Genomic DNA, 24,909 nt, shown 5'->3' with positions numbered 1-24,909 from the left:
AATAAATACTCTGAAGATAAAGCTGATTGCCACCCACTGTCATTAGATCTTGTTACCAGTTTCTATTGTGAAGGACAGAAGCAATACACAGCATCACTATCTCACTGGACAACACAGGCAAGTGCTTCTCAGGCACCCATGACTTATGGCAGTCAGAGTGAGGAACACAAAAGCAGTGTGCACAGTACCTCTCCCTCTTCTGACACTGTAGAAATCTGCTTTTTCTCCACCTTTCTTCTCTTTGTGAGGGCCTCCATTGCTGGCTTTGCCATCTTCTCCTCCACACTTGACTTCACCTTCTTCTTGAGCTGCTCCCTCTACAGCATTTCCAGGTTGGAGATTCCCATAAGTCAGGCAAGCAGGCCTTGGTAAATCTGTATTTTCTAATGGAGGACTGTGCTCGACGTCCAAGAAACGGGATGAATGCTTTAGAGGTCCTTTAGCTGACGTGATGACCTCCAAGGGCTACAAATTAACATTAGCAAGCAGTTAAATTCTGTAAAATGTGACAAGTTGATCAATAAAAAGGAAACAACATCATCTCTACTTCCACTTTAAGACAATGGCTTGCCCAGAATTAAGACTTTTAAGAGGAACAGTTGCTTCCCTGTCCAATGTGCTTACTCTTGTCTAGATGTCCTTTTCAGAATCAGAAGGCATTTGAGGCAAATATTCTCCAAACAGTGATAACACTTGGAGTTACTCCAGACAATTCCAAGATACAGTAACACCCAGTAATCACTAAAATAGAAAATTAAGATCTGAAAATTCATTTTTCCTCTGCATCATTGTCTTTGCTTCTTAGAGAATGAAGTGGGATCCTAACTTGGATGTGAGCCACCCTGCCACGTGCCCTCAGCACTTGCTCACAACAGAGATCAAGTTGCTTATCATCAGTCTGTTCAAAATAGCTTGGCTGCACCTTGAATCCCACACCAAAGAGAGGAAAGGCAGAGTGTTGGCAGAGTGTTCCACCAACTTCTCACTCCAAATCTGCAGTAGTTTAGGAAGAAACTGAAAACTAATAACATTATGTTGGTCAGGTCACAATCACATTTTCTGCATCCTTTGTTCAGTGCCAAGGCCAAGCACTCACCCAAGCATATGCTGAGGCAGACTGGGGACCTCAGCTACCTGAAAAATAACTCCATCAAAGAGCCAACAAAAGAAAAAGCAAAACAAAAGGGGCAAAGAAATGGCAACAGTTGCCAAAATCCCATTTCTCAAGTAGCTCATAAACCTGTCTCATCAGAACTGAAGGACAGGGTGTTTGCTACCTCTTTACCAATGAAAAGCTGAATTTAAGTCTTCAAATTTAATCATCAGCTATTTTGAATTGATTCATCTGTAGTTCTACTTGTGTATTTATTCACATATATCTGATCTTCTGTTATTTTGCTCAAAACCTAGAACTTTCCTCATGCAGGTTGGGAAACTCTAACAAATTATCCACCCACTTCAATTATAGAATCCCAAACAAGCTGGAAGGATACACAAGATGATTGGGAAATCACCTGGCAGCACTTCTACCAAATCACCTTTCCCAACATGCTTCACTACTGGGTAAAATTTTCACTTGCTAAAAGGAATTCTCTAGATGCTCAGGAAACAGTCAGGTAAGAGAAAGATGCAGAATAGAATAGAATAGAATAGAATAGAACAGAACAGAACAGGTTGGAAGAGACCTTCAAGATCATCATGTCCAACCTACCAGTGTACTTCCTGATGCCATGCATCATTCATACATGTTCTTCCCCAGAAAAAGGACACTAGGAGTTTTGAGTATAAGCCACAAAATTCACACCAAAACCAGACCTCTGAAATTAGTCAACTACGTCTACAGTTAGTTAAAGTCAACAAGTTAGTCAACCAGTAAGTCAACAGTTAATATGATGAGGGGCACTAACCCAGTCAAAACTAAGCCAGCACAGCTGGTGCCCACCTTTTATATGAAAGTCAGAGATGTACACTACAGCTGAAAAGAGTACAAAAGAACCCAGAAATCACTGTCATCTCCCATGTCCTTAAACCCAGGCCACTTCCAGGCTCTGGCCTACAGGCCACCTGATAAGGCTCACTCTCTCTTTATTCTAACAAACAGATGGAGGCCAGAAAGAACATGCAAACAGCCCATTGTTACAAAGACAATCCCTGCTTCTTAGGACAGCTGGATTCTGGTCCCTATGTACATTATGAGACTAAATTCATTTGTGGACACAGCCCTCAGCTTCTTTTTACTGTTGGCTTTGACAGCTGTTTCTTTGTATTGTAGTTTTGATACTTTCCCCTCACAAATTCCAAGGGCAAAAATTTCAAGGCTTTTAGATCAGTAGTAACCAAGTTTTTAACACACTGACAATAAAAAGAACAAAACTTGATAGTCCAGACAGGATAAGTGTATGCATGAGCTACTTCATTCCCCTTGGCGCCTCCAGGTTCACCTGATAGAAAGGAACCTATTTAAAAAAGAAGCATAGCAGTTTCAAAATACACCTAGGAATACTAACACTACCTCTTCTAGTCCAAGTTGCTCCATGGAGTCACAATAAACTTCACTGTCAGAATCACTGGTTAAGTGCTGAGTTGCTGAGACCTCTTCAGTGTTCTCATCGTTTGCAGCTGTATGCAAAGGAGATACACACAGGCTTTGTAAGTCTGAGCCAGTCTTGGTGAAAGCAATGAGTTAAATGCCTAGCTGAGCTTCACCTCATGCCCCTTTCACCTATGTGGTGGTTTTAGGCTATGCCTTTGAAAATTTAGCTGCAGATTTCAAGCAGAAAAGTACAAAAGTATCAATAAATCATTACTGGGTGTAGAAAGGAAAGCAAAAGATGATTCTAAACAAATTCGCTGGGTAACTATCTGGGATAAGGGGAGCTGTACCATAACAATTTTCCCCATTCCTTAGAATAGAACAGAATTAACCAGGTTGGAAAAGACCTTCAAGATCATCAAGTCCAACCTATCACCCAACACTATCTAATCAACTAAACCATGGCACTAAGTTCCCCATCCAGTCTCTTCCTAAACACCTCCAGTTCCTTTTCTCTTCTCTTCTGATCTCAGCTGTCTCTGCTTTGCTCAGGAGAGACAACGTGCTCCTGGCTGGCCTTGGCTGAGTTTAACCCACTGCTTTTCTCTCTCGGCTCCTCTCTCTCTTGGGACAGGAGGGGCTTGGGGTGGGGGTGGGTGGGGAGGAGGAAGTGGAATGGCTTCCCTGGTCTTTTTGACCAGGGAGAGTATCATATTGTTTGCTAATTGTAAGTATCTGTATAACACTGTAAATCCTGTGTATTTTGTACATATTCATTGCATTCCATTGTAGAGTGTAGTTTTTGCTTGTAAATACAGCTTCATTTGCTTCTAAGTGAGTTGGTCTGGCAAAAAGTTAATGCTGGGGGGAAACTTCAACCCACCACAACCTAACTGCCATCCTGAAAGTAGCCTTTCAATAAAGAGGATTAATTAATAAAGGAATTATATAAAAAACCTTTAACTAATGGTAAAACTACACCTCCTATTGGCACTTCTGCATCTTGAGTTGATCATTTTCATTTCAGCTTCTCCATTCTGCTCTCCTTCCTAAGCTCAGTACAGAGTTTTGCCTAAAATTGTTAGTTTTAAAATGATGTATTTAGCCATCAGTTCCAGCAGTGGCATTTATATGTTCAGCCTTTGAGAAAGACAAGTAAGGTATTAGTGCTTGTCATTTTACTACAAATGAGCTTTGAAAGGCAAATAGTATTTGCATAGGTACTATCATGATTTTAAAAGAAAACAATTGTGTTTCTGTAGGTTTGGGGCTGCTCTGTCTCTGAACTAATCTCTCTTTCTGTGGAAGATCCTAGAAGAAAGCCTTATTTAAACCAGTATGAAATTTGGTTAGTTTTGGAGTACTTTCTTCAGGTTTCCACAATTGAAAGGCATCGCTGCTAGTCTCTGAATCCCAGGGTTTAAGCTTTCCATGACAAACATGTGCAAATGAAAACATGGTCTTGCAAGGACAATACCTTGGTGAGCACTGTTATTAACTGTTCCTAGGCTTTGCTCCATTTTCTTTAGTTCTTCTTCCTTCAGGTTCAAGCCATTCAGGGCAGATTTGGTCTGGATGCCATTCTGCATCTCTGGGATAAAGCTGTCCTTGCAGCAGCCATTGGTAACAATGCTTTCCAAATCCTTAGCAGCTGCTGAGTCTGGTTTCACATTCTTGTAGTCTGTAAAAGAACAGGAAAACTCTGCAAACAGAAAGCTAGGCACCTAATAGATCAAAAGGCATTTCCTCAAGTACCTCACTTGCTAATGAATTGCATATACAATGTATCTCCAGAAGAAAATCTATATGTGCTCCTGGATTCACATCCCCAGGGATTGCACTGTTCTAGTAAGAAGTATGAACAAACTACTTCATTTGCATAAAGAGCAAATGGTACTTAAAACCTAAGTAAGCAAATCCAAAGTAGGTTTCTCTGATAAATTAAATAAACCCCCTAATGTCCTCAAAGGAAAATAATCGGTAGAGAATTCTAAATAAGGAATTGGATTTGACTTTCAGTTAATGCTGATATTTCTCAAAGCTCTTCATGGGCCCCCTAATGAAATCTCACTGAAAGTTCTGCTTTATTTTCTCTGAAGTAAAAAAAATATGATTTTAAATTCTGTTACTACCCACACAGCCATTCACAGCTCTTACAAACAGCACTGGCAACAAAACCCAAACCAATACAGGGTATAGACTTTTAGCTAACCTACTGACAGAACTTTCCAACCGAGTCAAAAATTGCATGGCACAGCTCACCAGTTTGAACTAGTTCTGAATCCTGTAACCCAGGCTGAGGCACTGCTATTTTTCACACATGCATCCACGTGGATTTGCATCCAATTCTCCTGAAGAAGCTCAGCATTCATAATGCTTTGGGATTTTCTGCCAAAGAGTTACTTTGGCAAGGACAGAAAACATACCCTTGTCATTTAGCTGCAGTTCTTTTTCCTCCTCTTCACGAAGCCCTTCTTCTTCTGACTCTGCTCCACTGTCACTACTTTCAGCTTTTCCATTCACAGCCTTTATATTTGGAGTGGAATTCATGACATTGCTAAGGCCTGAGAAAAAATTCAAAGAGGAAAATGAAAGTGTGTTGAAAGAAACAAAACCCCACACCCTCCCCCTTTAAACTACTACTCAAAGTTCTTCAAAAGTATTTCCACATTAGAGGACATACCAAATAATTCTTCATTGCTATGAGCTTTTCCTTAATTGGTTTAATGTTTCTCTTTTGTGGTTCACCTGACTAATGACAAAGAGATCCTTAATGACTCTGAGGAAACCTACTGGAAAGGGACAGCAGGCCACTTTCACTGCCAAGTTTCAGATCAGGACTCTATTACTGCTACTTAGGGTAGAGCTGCACTAAGTTTTTATCTAGGAGCAACATGGCACATTCTTATAAATTCAGAAGTCAGCATTGGCTAGAAGTTCCCTTTAGGGCTAAAAATACTTCCAAATTGCACTCAAATCAAAAGGCAAACGTTCAAATATTCTATTCAATTATGTGAGCAACAAGGCTCTCACATAAAAAGGTGAATCAGAATCACAATAGCCCATGCATATTCTCCTGCAGCTATGTAAGCAGGTGCAAGACACGGTAAGAAGACTCAAGGTTACACAGATCTTTATCTGGCAAAGGGCATACAGAAATTAATTCTGATTTCAGTGAAAAACAGGCTGAAGTAAATACCCTCTGCATCTGCTTGCAAGCCCAATTACACAAATAGGGTCAGAATAATAACATTGAAACAAAGTAACTGCTCAGTTCTTGTCATCCACATCTTTGCTCACTCTAAGAACCACAAATAATTGACTGCATGGAAAATTGCAAGGTCAAGATTTAAGTCAAAAGATATGGAGAATTTAAGGGACAATTCTACCACATCCAGTTAAAAAACAAACAACTACACCCTGATGATCATTTCAGCTCCCTGTATTTGAACAGATTAAGGTACAAAAGAGGGGACAGTTCCTGTGAGACATTTGAACATTTTACATGTAGACTCCAAGGGCCTAATTTCTACATTCCCTTGTCAGGATCATGTAAGATTAATTCTTACAGTGAGGCTTAACATAAATAGCAAAATAACATCCAGTTATACCGGAGCTGCCAAACCAGCTCCTCTACTTTTCCTTGCTGAGTGGCAATCTAGAGCTAAGAGGTTTCTGCTTTTAATCTTGCAAGGAAGAGCCTTCCCACATTCCTCTACTTTCAAAGTTCACCCACAGTGCTTTAAAAAAAGAAAGAAAGAAAGAAAAGAGGCAAAATAACTTGACTTTCTACACAGACATAACAGATGTGTTGAACATCCTGTCCATAGAATCACAGAATCATAGAATCAATCAGGTTGGAAAAGACCTCAAAGATCATCAAGTCTTAGGCTTACTGCAAGGTGAAAGTGTGAGCACCCTGCATCACAGTTTGGGATTGATTTAATACAACTTTCATCTGAAGACTTAAACAAACCCTGCTTCTTTCAAGGAGAACTTGAAAAGCTATAGTCTCCCTGGTAGACTACAAGAGTAAAATGCAATCAGGTGCTCATTGTCTTCTCACTTCTTTCCAAGGAAATAAGAAAAATCCCAACACATTTCCAGCTTATTTCTCATAAGCATGTTTCATTTATTGGGAAATCCAGTTCTTGAGGTGTTTTTCTGAGAACCAGTGCGAGGAGATAAGGTAGCAGTTACGTTCCCACAACACGATCACTAAGCACAGACACGGCTTCCCTGGCACGGCAAGGCAGGCATCACCCCTCCCTTATAAACAAAAAAAAGGGAACAGGGGCACAATCATCCATGTGTCCTACCCAGCTGTGGGAGTAAACAGGAAAGACAAGTTTAGGAGGAACATTTAGCAGTGAAGGAAGGCATATTAAAAGTGTAAAGCTCCTCACCCTGCTAAAGGCATTTACAGAGACCTCCAGCTATTCCATAAGCTTTTTTCTTAAGATTTACCTTTTAGAAGGGGAAGTCTCTGAAGATTCAAGCATGCTGGCTCTTCACTTTATTTCCATAAGATTATTCATTTGGGGAAACTAAGTGATACACTGCATGTATTTAAATGAAATTATGGAACTCAGAAAAAGTGTAAGGAGTAGCAGATTAACAGTGTCATGACATGGGGACACGCAAGTAACTGATGTCCATCAGGATCATGTTTCTTCCAGAGTCATTCTAAGCATCAGTGCTCCTGTAGACTAAAAAGAGGCATTGCTTTGATGCCAAGTCTGAAGAATGTTGCATCAAAAAGCTTTGGCCACCTGAAATAGCACACTAATGGTGTGCTTCTCTTCAGAACCCTCACACTGTTTCCCTCACCAGGTCCATCCACAATTGCTTTCTCCACATGGTAAAACTATGACTTCCTGCCACCCTCCTTGTTGCTCTAAGTATCTGCTAAGAAACTAGCAATGATGCCTAATATTGGGGGTGATAGCACTAAAGACTAAACAGAGTCAACCAGTAGTGACTTCTACAGTCCTTGCTAGTAGGTCAGTGGCTACTCCCTGAGGAACATCACTTTTAATACAAAATATAAGAGCCAAGCAAGCTTTTAAAACCTTATTTGCTTTGTGCTAATCCAAACCATCCCTCACTCCCTTATTCTGTTCACCCACAACTGCAAGCAAAATGTTAGTAGCTTTCTCTGTTGCCCTCACTTAGGTATTGTAGAATCTCTCTTGATTTATTACTTTCATCTCGCCACCTACCAACAACTGTGAGATTTGTGACAGCTTTCTAAATCAAAGCTGCTCTGCTCTGCAGCTGTAAAGGGAGTTAGGTTCTACTGAAAAAGTCTGGATTGGGGTTTTTTGTGTGTGTGTTTTGGTTTTGTTTTCTGTTGCTGCTTTGGTCTTCTTTTTGTTTTAAAGCTATGCAGTAAGAGCTGTTAACAGTAACAACAGGCAAACAGAAGGAAGAGGATTTAACAAAAACAGTGAGATGGAAAGGATGCAAAGAACAGACATAACCTCTCCATAAGCTTCCAGTAGCTGTTTATCTTCTTGTGTCAGCTCTATTAAGAGACTTCATAAGAGCAATTCTCAATGTATTTAAGAGGCAACACTACAACTCTTCTCAATGACCTGTGTGACAGGGCCACGTTTCTCAAAAATACCTATTTGATTTCTAACTGCCTGCATATTTCAAGGCAATTTGTTACCCAAATGGGAGTTAGGAGCTCAAACCCTCTGTGGATCTGCCCCAGCTCAAGGGTCACTTTACAGAGCAAGCCCAGCCTAGCAGGCTGTTCTCAAATGCTTTCTATTTTGGGTTCTCTGAGCAGGCACATCTTTCTTATACAAAGCCAGCATGCACTGCTGGAGCCGTACCTATGGCTGGCTCAGCACAACACAGTATCCTCACACAAATCCAATAGCCTCTTATTCTCTGTAGATACCAGGAACTAGTCTACAACAGCAGGTGAATCACATCAAACATCAGCTGTGCACACCACCATGTAATAACAATTCTGAGCTTTTGCAAAATACCATCACTTTATTCAATAGCAGCAAAAATCTCACCCACTAAAAGATTCTTTCCCTGACCTACCTCATACAGGGATCTCTCCATACACCTACGTTTAACTAGGCTCAAACTCTGTCAAAATTCAGCCTTAGAAGCCCATAGGCTGTGTAAAATTGTTTTGAAATCCAGGTAACCAGATTTGTTTTCTTGCATCACAGCCTGTTTCATACTTGTTACTGATCCAAGCAGGCTCCCTGCCTCAATCACAAGTTTATGCAAGCACATTCTGCCATTTCCAACACACTCAGTTGCACAAATCTCCACCTCCTTTTTGAAACTCACATATCCCAAGACTGCAAGGAGTGATTGCAGTGAGAAAAGGCCATGTAAGCATCTGGAAGCAATAATCTCTCCAGCTAGAAGAACCTTCATTTCCTTCAATTTTTTTAATACAGCCCACTACAAAGCAAATTTCAGGGGGCCCAGTCTGCCCTGTAACATCTGTTCTGCAATACTCAAACCAGCTGCCACCACAAATAGAGATTTCAGAAAGGTCTGTCAAAAATAAAGTAAGAAACTGTGTATTTTTCTGTCTGTAACTACCTCTGGTTTATCAATTTTATGTGCATTAAATGCACATCCTCTGAAAAATGCATTACCTAACCACACAGATTGTGGAAACCACATCTCCCCCTAGACAGTTTTCCTTCCTGTGTGGTTTAGTCTTCCTAGAGTTTGCTATCATGCAGAAAAAGAAGCCTCTCCTCCATTTTGCCTTTAATATATTCAAAAAGACTACAACCTTGCTTTCTCAGCATTCCTCTCTCTACTCATGAGCTCTTCAAGCTGTTACACTCAAAAGAGATGCTGCTGTATTTCAAAAACCAATTTAATCAACAATATCCATGTCTTTCTCTACCATTTATAAAGATCCAAACAATAGTTTTTGGATAAGAACAGAGGCAGTAGCAGCTTCTTAGACATCTACAGTAAATGGCAAGTATGGTACTAGGGTTAGTGACTGGTCACCCTGGACCTTTTTTCTTTTCAGTATCCATACAGTTTCTCATCTCCATCCAGCTCATCAGTACCTGCTCCCTTGAATTTTCAGAATACTTTCCACATAAATAAGGTTATCAAGTCCTGGGGTTGACCTGGGCACATTTCCCTCCTCCCTGTCACCCCTGGCCTTCCACCAGTAGAGACAACCTGCCCACACCGGCAGACTATTTTACGAAGGCTACCAGACATCCATAGTACAGAGCCACCAAGCACATAGCAAGGCCAACTTACTGTCAGCACCTTAGCCAACAATCACTTATGAGAATGAACACAGCACAGGTGCTCCACAGGTATTTATAGTAACCTGCAAGAACACTAAGATCATTTCAGAATCCAGATGTCCCCATGCCTGGCTGGGTGTTGTACTAGCTAATCTCCAGAGGTCCCTTCCAACCCCTATCATCCTGTGCATGTGAGCTACTATTTCCCTCTGGAAGAACAAGCAGGTCATGTTAAGCCCTCTTCTGCATGGCAAAGGTACAGCCAACATTTGGAACTTTAATTTCACATAGCAAGCAGAAAGGATCATGACACTCTGTACTTTTGTCCCAGAAAATGCAAAACATGAACACGGTGAACTCCAAACTCCACAGGGAAAATGGAATTAAGCTTGAAAGCCATGTGGCTGAGCCACCTACAGCCCAGAAACTCCAATCTAGCATTGAATCCTGAATCAAGTATTGTTTTGCCCACCACCCCATGAAACAATAAATGGGAAGCAGCATTAAGCTTATATTCTCTTGCCACTTCCTCCAAGCTGACCAGCCATCTACAATGTCCATATCAAACACAGCCTCACAGATGGCTTTTCCATAGATCTTAAAGGCTATAACTGAACTAATTTTTTTAATGACAACAAAGTGATGCATTAAACACCAGCCCATGCCCACCAGGCACTTTTCTGAGAGCAATCAAGATATGACTACCTACATCTGTTCTTCCCCAGCTTCCCATACCTCTGTTTACTACTACTTCTTTGTAGCTTGTCTTTGTAGAACAGAGCTGTGAGAAATTTGGATTGCAGTTGTCTCATCACAAGATCTTAACTACAAGTGAGACCTCTAAAATGTAAACCACCAACATTTTATAGCAAGTGTGTACATCTGCTGAATTCTCAAAACCTGAAGAGCTTTTGACAACTTATTTTCCTTCTGCAGTCAACTGTTGCCTGCCTGGAGGAAAAAATCCAGGTCCAACAAGCAATTATGCACAAAACCTGTTACTGCTGACTCAATCCAGCATGAGAGAATCCAGACAGGCTTTTCTTTTCATGGAAGAAAGCTTCTCCTAGCTCACTCCGATTCTTAGATTTTCACACTAGGATACCCTGCTGCTTATACCCCGTGGTGATACATTCTGTACACTCTGTATGGGAGAGGAGCTGTTGCTATCTTCAGGCTTGAGGTTATCTGATGTTCTGCCCCAATTTCCAACATTGTTAGATGGCAGTGGCATAAAACCATCAGCTTGAAGTCAAATCACAATGTAGGCTCAGATTTAACTGGAAAGCACGAAGCAGGCACATACTGCAACAGGACAAGCCACAACTTGCTGAGACACTGATCCACAGCTCATTGAGACTCCCTGCTGACTTTGGCACCTGCTGACCCAGTCCTTAATCCTACCACAATCCCATCCTGCAGCAAATGCTGCAGAGAAAGTTCTAGATGCTTCTGAAGGTAAGCTATTACACTACTGAGATATTAACAAAAGTATTTGTATGGTAAATTTCACAACAGCCTCCCTGAATGTAATCTGTAACTTTAACTGTAGCTGTTAATTTACCATTGGAAACTAGGGAGGAAGTTCAAAGGACAGAAATGTAGAAGTCTCTCTCACCCTCTCCTGCCCCATGTTTCCCCTGCCTTAACACACCTCTTAGCTGTAGTGCTGCCACCCATCCAACATGCCCTACTAAAGCACAGCTACTTCAGAGTAACAGAGCACTAAGAAGATTCACAGCCATTGAGTCCCTTAAAAATCCTAGTGAGGAAAAAAAGGAAAGAGAAGACAGGAAATCAGTGTAGCAAGTACATCTCAAGTCAAATGAAAAAGTGAGCTCATGGATCAAAGAGAAGGGGTTTCACCAAAAAGGCCACATACAAGCAGAAAGAGTGAGCCACCAAATGCTCCACTAAGAAGTCAAGATGTTGACAATAAGAACATGAGATGTTCTTTGACAAAACTAACATTTTATCATATGCAATCTACCAAAGCACTGTTAAAATGCAGTATCAGCTGTGTTTCTATCTGAAAATCCTAATTAAGAACAGACTCAACTTCTTCAAACGCAATCTTCCCCTCCAAGCTTACCTGCACTACTACCAAGCTTACTCTGCACTACCTTTGCCTTTGAAACAGAAGTGTTTACACATATTTGTTTGTTCTAAAGGCACACTGGCCTCAGTAGATGTCCTCTTTTAACCCTAGCTCCCACATGCACTGCAGAAAGACACTAAGCAAATTGTTGACTATCTGAACCTGCTTGTGAGCCAGGTCAGCTTCTGCCATTCACACCAGCTGCTCCCAAAGCAGTGCCCTGGGTGGGCTGCCAGTGCAAACATGGTTCAGTGCAATCAGCATTGCACAGAGCCAACAAATGCACCAACAGGAGTCACCTTGCTTCAACAGGGCTTCACATGGCATAGATGCAATACAGCTGGGAGCAGAGTTTTCAGGAAAGGAATTCTCATGAGGATGACAAAGTTGTGGGATGCTATGAATGCTGCAACTTTCCACAGCCTCTGTAGTGTGTAACTTGTCAGTACTGGGGGCAGGACTTAAGTCTTCACAAAGTGTACTACTACTCAGCACGAAGTTGAAGGGTCGTCTTTATTTAGTAGGATTTTAAAATGTTCTGTTACAAAGCAGAAAGAATACACAGGAATATTCTGCTGAAGAACTTGTAAACAATTCCCACATACTGTGTTTACTTGTTGAGATAACTTAGTGCAGAGCTGTCAGGTAGGGATTTTCTTGTGTCCCCTATCCCCCACCTTGGATTTACTCACATTCAGAAAAAAAAAGAAAACAACCACAAACACACAGAGAAAGATGAGCTGGCTCTGAAACCTTTGGTGTTTTCACCCAGTATGACATCAGTAGGGTGCCAATTCGAGCCCACCTTTGGCTTCTTCGGGTATAACATAACAATAAGGTTTCAGTGCTCATTTGGAAAGTTTCCAGTCCACTGAGCGGTGGTCTTTTGAAGCTTGTCTTAGCACTGGCTTGGACATCAATTTTCTTATACATTTACAGCAAGTGTGATAAATTGAAAGGCTGGTCTTCTAAACCACCTCTCCCACTTCCCCTGACAGTTTTCCCTCTACTCTTCCAGCAGCTGTAAGCAAGAGTCCTTCTGTAATACAGCAACAGTTCCCCATTCTCTGCTGCAGCACTATGACAGCTAAGAGCCCACTCCTTGCTTTGACAGATAGTATCTTATGTACCTGAAAATCATTTGTCAGTAACTTCCTCAGTATAAAAGTACTCCATACCTGTCAGAAAAGACTAGTGCCTGAACTTTCCAGAGAACCTAAGCTTCTCACACCACTGCAAGATAAGCTTTCAAAACACTACCCAAGCTACACATTTTTTTAAATACCCCTCAGATTTGCTCAGCCTGTTAAAGGGAATTCTTGATTTTGCTTTCTTTACCAACACATCCAAGTCTGGGCATTCATAACCCATGGACCCAGCTAGGTTGTCCTCGTCTAGTAGATGGTAAGTCATTTTAATGCTGGCATGTCAGGCTTCAGTGTTCTTTATTAAGGACAGCAACAAGCTCTCTTGATTCAGGAAGACAGTATTTCAATGGTTTGTATTTAACTTTTCCAAAGAAACCACAAGGAGTAGGATTTAACTCTAAAAGGCTCCACATCTCTGTTGAGCACAGTCTGCTGGAGATGATATATGCCAGCCACAACCAATGTGCACTAAACTTCCAGATAACCTTTTACTAATTCAAGGGTACCTTTGATTCTGAGTAAGTGGCACACAATTTTTGAACAATTAGGTAGTAATCTTCATGCAGTTAAAATCTGATGGAAGAAAACTGGAGGACAAACTCAAAACAGAACGAGACAGAAAGTGGAGGCATACAGTACAAAGTCAAAGACCCAAGAGAAGGGCCCCAGTTTCCAGAACATACCAATTGTGTGCCCATGAAAAAACAATCTCCTGCAACAGCACCTAAAGAGAATAGAGGCTTAGGGGCTGGAGAAGAAAGAAAACTGGAAGAACTTGCATGACCAAAACATAAGTATGTGTCAACTTCTGACAGTATTGTCACCAATATCTGCACCATCTTAGACATGGGCAGATTAGTCCTATCTTCAGTGTGTATCTGGGAGACTGTATTTGTGCTTCCATGCTTCTGGGAAATACTGAGACCTGTACTGCAAACAATAATCATTATTATTTCCAGCTTCACTTTTAATGGGGGAAAGTGATAAGAGCGCTGAAGAAAGGGTTTCAAAGAACTTTACCACTGCGTTTAAGACTAACATAAAACAGACTTAGTGAAAATTCTCTTTCCATTCATTTGTGGCAGAATTAGATGCTGCACCTCTAACCCATATGAGTGATGACATCAGATTTATTGCACCACCAACAGCACAAGATGAAGCTGAAATTTGCTGTGCTGCTTTACTTACACCGCCTTGTGCTCAAGCTGCCTGTTAAAAAAACCAGTAGGCTGAATTTGTTATTGATATAGGTGTGGTTTAAGTGCAGTCATTCTCTCTTTGCCTAGGTAAGTCACTTTAAGAAATAGCTTTTGGCACTGTGCCATACACACCAAGACCAAGTAAATCCTTATTACACAGATCACTGACCTGAATCTACTGATACTCCTCTAATCTTGCCTGTCAATCCAGCTGTCAGGCAAGCCCATTAAATCCCAGCCAGGGAGCATACTCAATTTTAGTTGAGAAAAATGCCACACAGATTTCAAACATGATCACTTAAACTTCTACCTTTCCTCAAAAAACTCTGAAAAATGACTTCTGCTTCTCTGAGACTTGACACCAAAACCAAAAATCAAAACTATGGCCCTTTAAGGTGTGTGAAGGAAAAAAGCCACACGCAAAAGGCAACTTAACCAGCTGACTCTTACTTCTTAAAACACATTAAACCAATTAATTTTGTGAGATAGTTTGTTTCCAAACGGTCTCAGAAATTGAAATGCAACAGAGCAAGAGTTCACTGCAACTCCAAGATGTATTTAAACAACTGTTAGCCTTCTATTACAACCTGTGGAACACATTACCTGTAGCACAACTGTTATTTTCAAAACACTGTCACAATGGCACTGCCAAATTAAAAAAACAATAAAAATCACCACACTGATTTTTATGCAGCTATGACACCTCTAGGTTTGCCACTTGTCAGGGACTTAAAATGTTTAAACAGATATTCACTTCATGAACTTCAGCCTCAGAAAACCTAACTTGGAAATTTCACAAGCCCATCTTAGAAGTAATTTCACAGCCCATCTGTGTATAGTAGATGATTTTAAAAAGCACAGATCTTGAGTATGGGGTGGGTTTTTTTCCTTCTTCCCCCTCCCCCCCCCCCAAAATTTTAGATCAGAGCTGACAGAGCTGGATTACCAGCTGTGTATGCAGTTTGCTAATCCACAGCCACAGCAGGACATGGCAGTACACATTTCAAATAGCTCCTTTTCTTTTTCCAAGTTGTTCTTTTTATCAATAAAAAGGCAGAAACGATTTGGGTGGGGGAGTTGCTTTATATACTTTCCATTTTTCAGCAGGTCAAAAAGCCTGTAGGCAAGGACTAAATATGCAGCTTCCCAGTCTAACTTTGTACTGTACCTCAAATGTGAAGGAAACCAAAAGCCAGCCTTAATGAAGTGGCAAGCCCAGCAGTCACAAGCGCCAGCAGGAAGTTACTACAGCACCAAAACAATGGAAAAGATGGACTTACACATAATTTATTATTCCTACCTTCCAAATACTTAGAGACTTTCTCCATTTGAACTGCCATAGGGTAAAGAGAATGAACAGAAGAAAGATGCAACATTTAGCTTTAAAAATCACTTTGATACAAGCCCCCCCAAAAGGCAGTGTTGTAATGATTAGTAGTACAAAGGAAGTTATGTGTCCGAACCTGAGGTTAGGTCAGATCCTCTGTTCTTTTTATCTTCTACTATTTCATAGAAAGGGCCTATCACTTGCAGTAACTCTTCCACTTTGTCCGTCATTGGCATGCTCTCAAGAATCTGCACAAAGCCAAAACATGAAGCATCTTATGAAACAGCATTTCCATGAGTCACTCATTTCAACTGATGTCAGAAAGTGCTTCTCATTGTAAAGCTCAGTAGCACTTCACTAAGTCACTTGATGAGTTATTGGGACTTTTTTCTTTTTTTTCTTCATTAAAGAAAACAACATAAACCCAACTAACCAAACAAGAACCTTAAATGGCTGTACTGACATTTTCTAGGTAACAAGAAGATGGGAGAGCTAATGTATTTGCCACCACTAAAGGGCTGCTTCGGCACAGTATTACAAGACTTTGGAATCTGTTACTTCAGCAACTTCCAACTAAGCCAGCTCAAAGGTCCAGAGATTGATGTTATCTGATGCAAATTAGTTTACAATGTCTTCCCATAGAGAATATGAAACTGAAAGACTTTTTTCCTTAGCAGATTCCTTCTATCTGTCAGATCTGCCATCTTCAATGGACTGTTGAGCAGATGAGAAGCAGCCACACCGGGTCCCATCTGAACCCAAATTAAATGGACAGAATATAGCAAAACCAGGACAGTGCAAAGACTTGCTAAGAAGAGCAAACTAGAACAAAATCTTGCCCTGGAAGTAATCAGGAGCTCATCTTTGGAGAAAAAAAAGTCTTCACTTGAAATTACAAAACCAATACCTTTGACCATCTGATAAAAAAGCAAAAGCTTAAAACTAAAATCAAGAGATTCAATAACTATCATTTAAAAGCATACCATAGCATTGTCCCATTGTCCCAGTCTAAGTCCTTTCAACTAAACTTTTTGCTGACAGCTTTGTTCCTCCTTCATCCCTTTTTTTTTTGGTAATTTTTTTTTTTTTTGAGAAGCAACAGCTATAGGAAAAGACTCAGGAAAAAAGCAAACTAACAGCTACACAGACATCCTTCTCCAGAACAACACTAAGAAAGCAACAGATGATGGTTCAAGTTGCCACAAAGCACAATGCTCTAAAGCAGCAAGCACATCACACAGCAGCAGAAGCAAAAGCTACAGTATGACTTCATAAAGCAGCAGCTGCAAGTGGGCTAGCAGGTAGCAAGGCAATCAAGGATACCAAGAGACAACAACCCAAGTGCAATTTCATTGCCACTTTTCTGATCTATTTAGTGCATGTAATTCATTCCATATTTGTAAGAGGGAAGTGCTCCATGCTCAGATACAGAGCTGGATGTGAACCAGAGACAGGACACCTTTGTGATTTGTTGGGGTTTGTTTGTTTGTTTTTAATTTAACTATTTTTTAACTTCAATTGCATTGATTGAGGCAAGAAACCTATGCTAGAATAACACCTGTGTTTGCTATGGATTTACCTCTGCACTGTAAACTTCCATACATGCATTTCTATGATGGCTGCACATAACTGCTCTAAATAGACCTCAATGTACTCTGCAACTAGGAGCAACTCTTAGAAACTTATTCCTGTTAGAATTTTGCAAACTGCTAGCTTTAAGATGAGCAAGAAAAGGGCAATTACTTCCACAAGCAAAATCAATTGCTTTCTTTTATTAGCCACCAGGCATAACATGCAATCTTAAAATTGGGAAGTGCAAAGTAAGTTGTTGTGTACCCTGAATTACTGCTTTGTTTGGATATTGGAAAATTCACATGGAAAGACTCTTGTTTTAAATAGAAACATCACACTGTTAACACTTATGTATCCTAAGGTATCACTCATTTCTGATATTAAACAAAACAAGGTATCTGAAGTATAAATAAACCACTTCAAATAGTATTACAATATAAAATTTCAGAAATGCTGCTTGGAAGATAAATTAACCTTATACAAAATGCTCCTGAGTTCAGATTCATCTTATGTAAGACTAAAGACATCTTTGGTTATCTCCCACCACCAGCAACTCAAGACCTGACATAGATACACTCCTCTACAGATGTGATTTTCAAGGCTATCACATGAAGGGGAAAAAGTTCACCACCTAGTAAGTTTACTATAAAAGTATCTTGTGACAGGTTTTTCTGATGCACACATAGCCCAAAATCGTTGTGTCAATGCTAGGGACATGCCCCAGGGGATGGGAGACAGGGCAATCTTACACAATCCAGCAGACAAGTGGTTTTTTTGCCCTCTTAGACATGGATACCTATGCAGCAATAGCAGAATGCCCAGAGCAACACCATGAGGATTAGTGCTGTATGTGCTGATAGTACAACCCAGCAGACCCAGCTGAAATGCACTTCCATTGATATTTCAAGTAGAATCAATTGGGCTAGAAAAGCTGAAGCTAGTATTTCAAATGTGAGATCTGAAACAGCAGCAAAGCAGGATAAATAGGTTCCTCAGACTCAAAGCTGAGCTAGGCAAGAAGTCATTTGCTTTCCAGTCCCCACATGTAAACTGTACAGAGGCAGAATATTTGAGCCTCATTAGGGTCAAGTAAGTAGCCTCACAAGAGGCTTACCAGGGTTGTTTTTGGGGGTTTTTAGGACAAAAACTGCAGTTTCCCTTAGTTTTAGTGTCTTGACCAAACCAGCCAGCATACTGAAAATGAAAAGATGCTCTACTGCAGCACTAACACCTTTGGAATCCAAGATCTGAAATGAAGCACTAAATCTTGTGGAACTCATTCAAAAGGAATTAACATTTTGTGAGACTTTTTTTGACCAAATTAATAATACTTGGCCTTCTGCATTTTCTGGAGTTGTTTATTTTCCATTTTAAATCAGTTACAGTAGTACCAGCAGGAACTAAATTACCAAAATTACAGGCAGGAAAAAGAACAGTATTCAGATTCCAGCTCTGTGCCTAGTAAAAGTTTTTGTTAGATCAATCATTAAACTTGTTAAGTATTCAGTATGAAGATAGTGGCCTATGAGAAAGAGAAGTATTCAAAGTAGAACCCCTTGAAACAGAGATTTTTATGCTATCTTTTATAATAATAGATTACAATTGTACTTTTATCCAGGCTGACAGTAAATAATCTTTCATCTGGAAAGGTTACCTAGAACAACTTCAGTGGAAAGACTGCAGTGAAAAGAGTTAGTTAATAAAAGATAAGAAATTGTAAGTGTTTACTTTAGCTGATGCTGCAATTCCTGTTTAATACAGCAACTATGAGTGTTCACAAGTTGTACATGTACTCCAAAAAAGCCCAAATGACTCAAATCTTTTTGACTGCAACTATAACACGAGGAATATTTTCATGACAATGACTGAAAATTCGGATTGCTGAGGGTTTTTTGAAAAACTAAAGATGATTAAGTTTACAGACTTCATTATCTTCATGTCTCCAGTCATGAGAATCAGACCCTTGCTTCTGAAGTCCCTCTGGAGGGTTGTTTTTTTCCTTGCCAAGATAAAGATCACTTACCTCTCATCTCTACAGAGCCGAGGCTGTTTGCAGTAAATCAGCTTTTCTTTTGTATTTCAAGTTTCAGTGTTTTCACCACTGCCCTCCTTACGATGATTTCAGTGCTTCAGTTTCTTTAGCTCTGTCATTTAAGCTTCCCACCAGCTCTGAAAGCAACCCCAATTCTACAGCTTTGGAAAGAACTACATGATTTTCCTCTCCTCATGGACTGAACAGCAGAATGGTGAAATTAACAGTTCACATAGGCAGTAATTCATTTGAGGCTTTTGATAGCATTAGTCAGCAAGAACCTTCTCATATGCCCTAATTTATTTCTGACACATTTGTTCTAGAAGATCTCTTTCAACCATTAGTGAAGTTACCTTTTTCATTTCTTCAACATAGGCTATCATGGCTTCTTCTTTGGACATGTCTCCCAAGGCACTCCAAGCATCCCTAGGAAAGAAAGCCGTATACACGTTCAGTATCTTCAGGGCCTACTGGGTTTTTTCATCCTGGTCTTAAGTAGGTCAGTTGCATAAGGCCCAAAGTTTCTCTGATGCAAATAAAAGGCAACAGCAATTCACAATTTTGTTTTTGTGGGGTTTTTTTTAAGGTCCAAATGCCTATTTTACTAGGATAATCACACAGTGGCACAAACTGAACAGCCTGGGAACTGAAGAGTCCCCCCGCTGACCAGCTGTGATCTTGTACCCGGTAAGCTGTTAACAAGCCCAGATAAGAGAGACACATTTCCCTTTTGATTAAGTGAATTTTCTAAGACCCTCTAGTGCAGAAAAAGACCAGGCACAGACACTTCAGCCAGCACTTAGGAACAGTTGTCAGCAAGTTAGAACACGCTACAAGAAAAATATATTCAAGTTTAGCAACTAGACACATCGGTCTAGTACGCAAATAGTTTAACCACAGCAGCTACTTATCACCTAAAAAAAAATTTCCTCTTCTCCAGCTCTGCAAAACAGAAAAATCCAATTATATTTATCCATACTGCACAAGGAATCTGTCAGTACACAGAATGGAAAAAGTATTTCCATACTCAGTCTTGCACTTTGACCCCGTCCCATCCTTCTGCCAGAGCATTTGTCCCGCTTACAGCAAAACCCCAAAGGTTGGTGGCTCACATTTCAGCCACAACCAACCAGATCCATGGGAGCTCACTGCCCCAGTCCTCTGCAAAAATACCCCCTTCACCCTAGCTTGGAGAGACTGAGGAGGAAGGAGGGGGGGGGAAAAATAATATACAGTCAAAGGAATAATTTTACAGATCCCAAGAAGATCATGATCAGGCAGCAGTCAATAGTTGTTTCTCAGGACAAAGAATTATCAAAATGTAATCAGCAAAGCATTCACATGGCTTTTCAAACAGATCTCAGCAACTGGTCAATAGGAAGTCTTGCCAGCACAAGGAAAACATAGACAGTAGGAAGCCCTGCCACTGAGCAGATAAACCAGAAAGACAAATCAGATCTCTCCCCATGAGCTTGAAGTTGTCTCAGTGGCTGTCAGTGAGCGCTTAATTAATTCAGGCTCACATCAGACAAGAAAAGTTGAGAAGGAAGAATTCCAGACACTTGTCTACATCACTCATTCTGCAGAGCACCTACAATTTTGTTCTACAACACAGGGTAAACATTGCAGAAGTACCATGATAGTGTTTGCCCAAGAAAAACCTGCCCGCCTGCAGAAGTTGAGGGAATGTTTTCACCTGCAACTCTGAGAAGTTATAAATTATCTGAGCTAAAAAGCTGGACCACAAAACAGAAAATGAATTCAAGCAAAGGTTGTGAATGTTCTTAGCAGAGAAATAATCTCACTTAATTCTTTCTCCAAGTGCTACTCTGCTAGATTTTGCTACTCCCAAGAATAAAACAAAAACAAAACAACTCACGAAAAGTTACCATTTATATCTACCAATTGGATCCCAAAATCCAGGTCGTGGAATGTTACAGGGTCCTTGGGTTGCTTGCTTATAAAAGCTATAGAACTTGAGCATCATTTCATTCGTTGGCTGGAATGAACCTAGTGAAAGCATTTTAAAATACAATTAAATTGTAATCAAGAATATTAAAGTGTATTTTACAAGCCTAATATTTCTGTGAGAATATAGCCTGCAGTTTGTTACACCCTGAGTCACAAGAGTACAGTTGCAGTCAATGGAGCACTTCACTTCATCTACCATGAAGCAGCACCTCTGACAATATTTACTTCACTAAAAGCAAGTTCCAGATTCAACTTAAGAGACTATAACCTTTACTACTCCTAAAACCATGTTCCACAATTACAATTTACCAAAAAAGAAGTAATCCACAACAAAGCCAAAGTCCTTTGACTCGGTTTAAAGGTAAACAAAAGTATGTCGCAAGTCCTGAAAGACTCCAGAAATTAAAAACCCCCAAAAAAACCCCAAAAACCAAACAACACACCAAAACCCTCCAAACACAACAACCCCCAAACTCAGCCTTCCACAGTGTTTTTTGTTTACTTCGGGTATTTGACAGCACTTTCAATAACAGCTTCACTGCACTTCCCAGTTTTCTCTTCTTCTTTTGTGGCACACACTTTTGTAGAGGTAGAAAACACCAATAAAAAGCTGTAATGACTGGTGGGGAAGATCCATAACTAATCCCTTCAATCAAATACTTTGAGGTTTACAGCAACCTTTATTTTAGTACTTCAACAAATCTAATTTTATTTACACCCGATTCAACGATGCATATAATAACCAGTCATGTTCATTACTCCAGCCAAAAAAAAAAAAGGAGACATTCGGATTTTTTTCACTTTCCCATCCTGTTAACACTTTCAGCAGAGGAAACTCAACGTAACAGCTCTGAAGCTGTCAAATCAACTTCAGGTTTTCAGGGAGGCAGAGGCCCTTCCCCTGCATTCCGGCACCGAGAGGCGCTGACAGGTCCCCTACGCCCCCTCCGCCGGGCACCTCTCTGGGGAACTTCTGTCCTGGGCTCGGAAGCCTCAGAACAAGGCATTTCTTCAGCACGGGCAGAAGGTAGGACTAAGATCGAGGCCTCCAAGCGCATCTGCAGGCGCTGTCTGCTGACAGGCGGCAGGCCCGGGGCGGCCGAGGGCGGCCGGCTCTGCTGCCCTGGTCTGACCTACTCTGCGGGCCGCACCACCGCGGCCCGGGGACCGCTTGCCCGGAGAGAGCGGCCGCCGGCAGAGGGGCATCTCCGTCCCCGGGCCCTGCCCACCTCGCAAGTGCCAGCCGGGCGGCCGGGCCCTGCGCCGATGCCACCGGCATTCCCCCAGGCCGCCCCCCAGGGAGCACTTACCATTTTTGGGCAGGCTCTGGATCACCTTCACGGCCGCCTCGAACCTGGTGGCGTGCACGGAGCCGGTCTCCGCCATGTCCCTTTCCCGTCCCCTCTCCGCCCGCCGCCTCTTGCTCAGCTACCGGGGCCACGTCCGGCGGGGCGGGCTTAGCTCAGCCTCCCTCGTCGCGGCGGCTGCAGCTGACTGCACGGGAGAGGAGCTGAGAGGCGCCGGGCCACGGGCAGCCAGCCCCGGCGGCAGCGGGGCGGGGTGCCCGGCCTCCGCCCCGATCCCGCAGCCCTCCATTGCCGGCAGGACTGGGCACAACCCACCCAGCACTTTGGACCAACCTCGCCCCGCAAACCGAACACAACCCACAACTCATCCCTACCTTCACCCCGGCTTCAGACGCCCATGTTATGTCTCCCACAGCGGCGCCCTACTCCACCCTCGCACCGCCCCGAGGCCCCTAGGGGCACGCCGGGAAAGGTAGTCCGCCCGCCGCCGCTCGGCCGGGCCTCACGCAGGTACGCCCGGCACGGCACGGCACAGCCCGGCATGGCACGGAACAGCACGACCGGGCCTCATGCGGGTACCCCTGACGCGCCTTTTGTCCCTCCCGCCGCCATTGCAGGCTGCTGCCTCTCCGGCAGCCGCTCGCAGGGAAACGTGAGTGCTGCGCGAGGTGGCGGGCTGGCCTGGGCGACTAAGCTGAGGCCAGGAAGAAGCCCCTGGGCCAGCCTGTCCCAGCGGCTTCCCAGATCTGCTCTGAGTGATGGTAGGGTCCATTCTGAGGCCCGAGAAACCCTTTAAGTGCCCACCCTGAGGAGTGTCTCCCTCGTGGACTGAGGAAGCAGTTCACAGAATCATGGAATCAGAGAATCATAGCAGCATTACAGTTGGAATAGACCTTTAAGACCAGCTTCTTGAACACCTGCATGGATGACGATTCTTACCATCTCCCTGGGCAGCCTGTTCCAGCACCTCACCACTCTCTCAGTAAAGTTTTTTCCTACTGCCTAATCTAAACCGTCCCTGGCACAACCTTAATCTATTTCCTCTCATCACGTTGCTAGTTACCTGGGAGAAGAGACCAACGCCAGCCTCACTACACCTTCCTCTCAGGTAGTTGTACAGAGGTGTATCTCCCCTTAGCCTTCTGTTCTCCAGACTAGACAATTCCATCTCTCTCAGCTGCTCTTATGACATGTCATCCAAACCCCTCACCATCCTCCTTGCTATTCTCTGGACACACTCAAGGACCTCAGTATCTTTTCAATACTGTGGTGCCCAGAACTGAACACAGGACTCAAGCTATGGCTTCACCAGGCTGAGTACAGGGGCACAGTCACTTCCTTACTCCTGCTGGACACACAGTTTTTGATACAGGCCATGATGCTGCTGACCTAGGACACCTGAGCACACTGCTGGCTCACATTCAGACTGCTGTCCACCACACCACCATATCCTTTTCCACTGGGCTGCTTTCCAGCCACTCTGCCCCAAGCCTGTAGCTTGGGGTTGTGACCAAAGTGCAGGACCCTGTACTTGGTGTTGTTAAATCTCATTCCACTGACCTCAGCCCATCAATTTATCCTATCCAGATCTCTCTACAGTGCCTTCCTGTAGATCAACAGGAAGATCAACACTCCTGCTCAATTTAGTGTAGTTGGCAAACTTGCTGATGGTGCACTAAATCCCCTTTATTTTTACCTTTTTTTTCCCATTGTCTCGTTGTCTGCTTCCTTCCTCACCTACCTGTCCCTTTGGTGCTTGTATAGCTACCATTCCAACATAATGACCAGTTCAAAACATGCCATGTGCCACCCATTTTCTGGACCTCGGTTATCCTCAGGAGATGCCCTGGCAGTCTGCTTAGCTGCTGCCTCCCCTCCTCACAGCCATCCTCCTGCCCACACTTATTCCACAGAATTCACCTAAATTACTGCTGCAACGACATATTTTTGTAACAGCTTTAATGACTTCTATTTACATTCACATTTGAAGCATGAGATTTTAAAAGCCTAGAACCCAGGGAGTGACTATTTCCATGGTACTGGGAGATGAGGGTGAATGCCAGTACAGTACAACCAGCTAGCTCAGTAGCTAAATAAATGAATGGCCTTATTCAAAGGCACTGCGCATCCAGCGCTCTCCGAAGTCAAACAAAAGTATGCTAAACCAACTGCTTTTGTAGCAAGTGGAATAATTTGCCCAGTGAGCAACAGAATGAATTAATAGCCCCTTTGAATAGAATCAAGTACAAAATGTTGGCATTGGAGTCGGCTCATTTATCTGGTGCACAATATATATATTTTAAATTCCTCTGAAGGTGGTTGTGTGCTCTCTGTGTATGCCCTCTGGTGGGAAAGAAAAGCTCCAGAGAGAGGGAATTAGAGCAGATCAGCCCCTGCGCTGCTGAGCTGGTACATTCCACAAGGTCAGCAGCCAGCTGGCTAGGGGAGAGCTTTGCTGGA

The 24,909-nt window shown here is 42.2% G+C and overlaps 1 protein-coding gene across 4 annotated transcripts in view; it reads right to left on the bottom strand.

The window, feature by feature from the left end:
* The window catches only part of ACBD5 (acyl-CoA binding domain containing 5), a 29,575-nt gene extending 6,695 nt beyond the window's left edge, over positions 1-22,880 (bottom strand). Inside the window, exons 1-10 of one of the 4 annotated variants that reach the window (XM_054171502.1) lie at positions 22,824-22,880; positions 22,453-22,636; positions 21,061-21,181; positions 19,525-19,597; positions 15,704-15,815; positions 15,541-15,573; positions 4,960-5,097; positions 4,011-4,214; positions 2,513-2,619; positions 189-465 (exon numbers count right to left, since the gene is read on the bottom strand). In XM_054171502.1, coding sequence (XP_054027477.1) covers positions 189-465; positions 2,513-2,619; positions 4,011-4,214; positions 4,960-5,097; positions 15,541-15,573; positions 15,704-15,815; positions 19,525-19,597; positions 21,061-21,181; positions 22,453-22,528 — 1,141 coding nt within the window. In that variant the 5' untranslated portion in view covers positions 22,529-22,636; positions 22,824-22,880. Of the gene's footprint in view, positions 1-188; positions 466-2,512; positions 2,620-4,010; positions 4,215-4,959; positions 5,098-15,540; positions 15,574-15,703; positions 15,816-19,524; positions 19,598-21,060; positions 21,182-22,452; positions 22,716-22,823 lie in introns of those variants that run through there. The other 3 variants (XM_054171503.1, XM_054171504.1, XM_054171505.1) reach the window with 3 other exon arrangements.
* Between the last annotated feature and the right edge of the window lie 2,029 nt (positions 22,881-24,909).

Source organism: Dryobates pubescens, chromosome 21 (genome assembly GCF_014839835.1).
Source record: "Dryobates pubescens isolate bDryPub1 chromosome 21, bDryPub1.pri, whole genome shotgun sequence".
Classification (NCBI taxonomy): Eukaryota; Metazoa; Chordata; class Aves; order Piciformes; family Picidae; genus Dryobates; species Dryobates pubescens.
The sequence above is the reverse complement of the archived record's forward strand: the minus strand, read 5'-3'. Positions and strand labels throughout refer to the sequence as shown.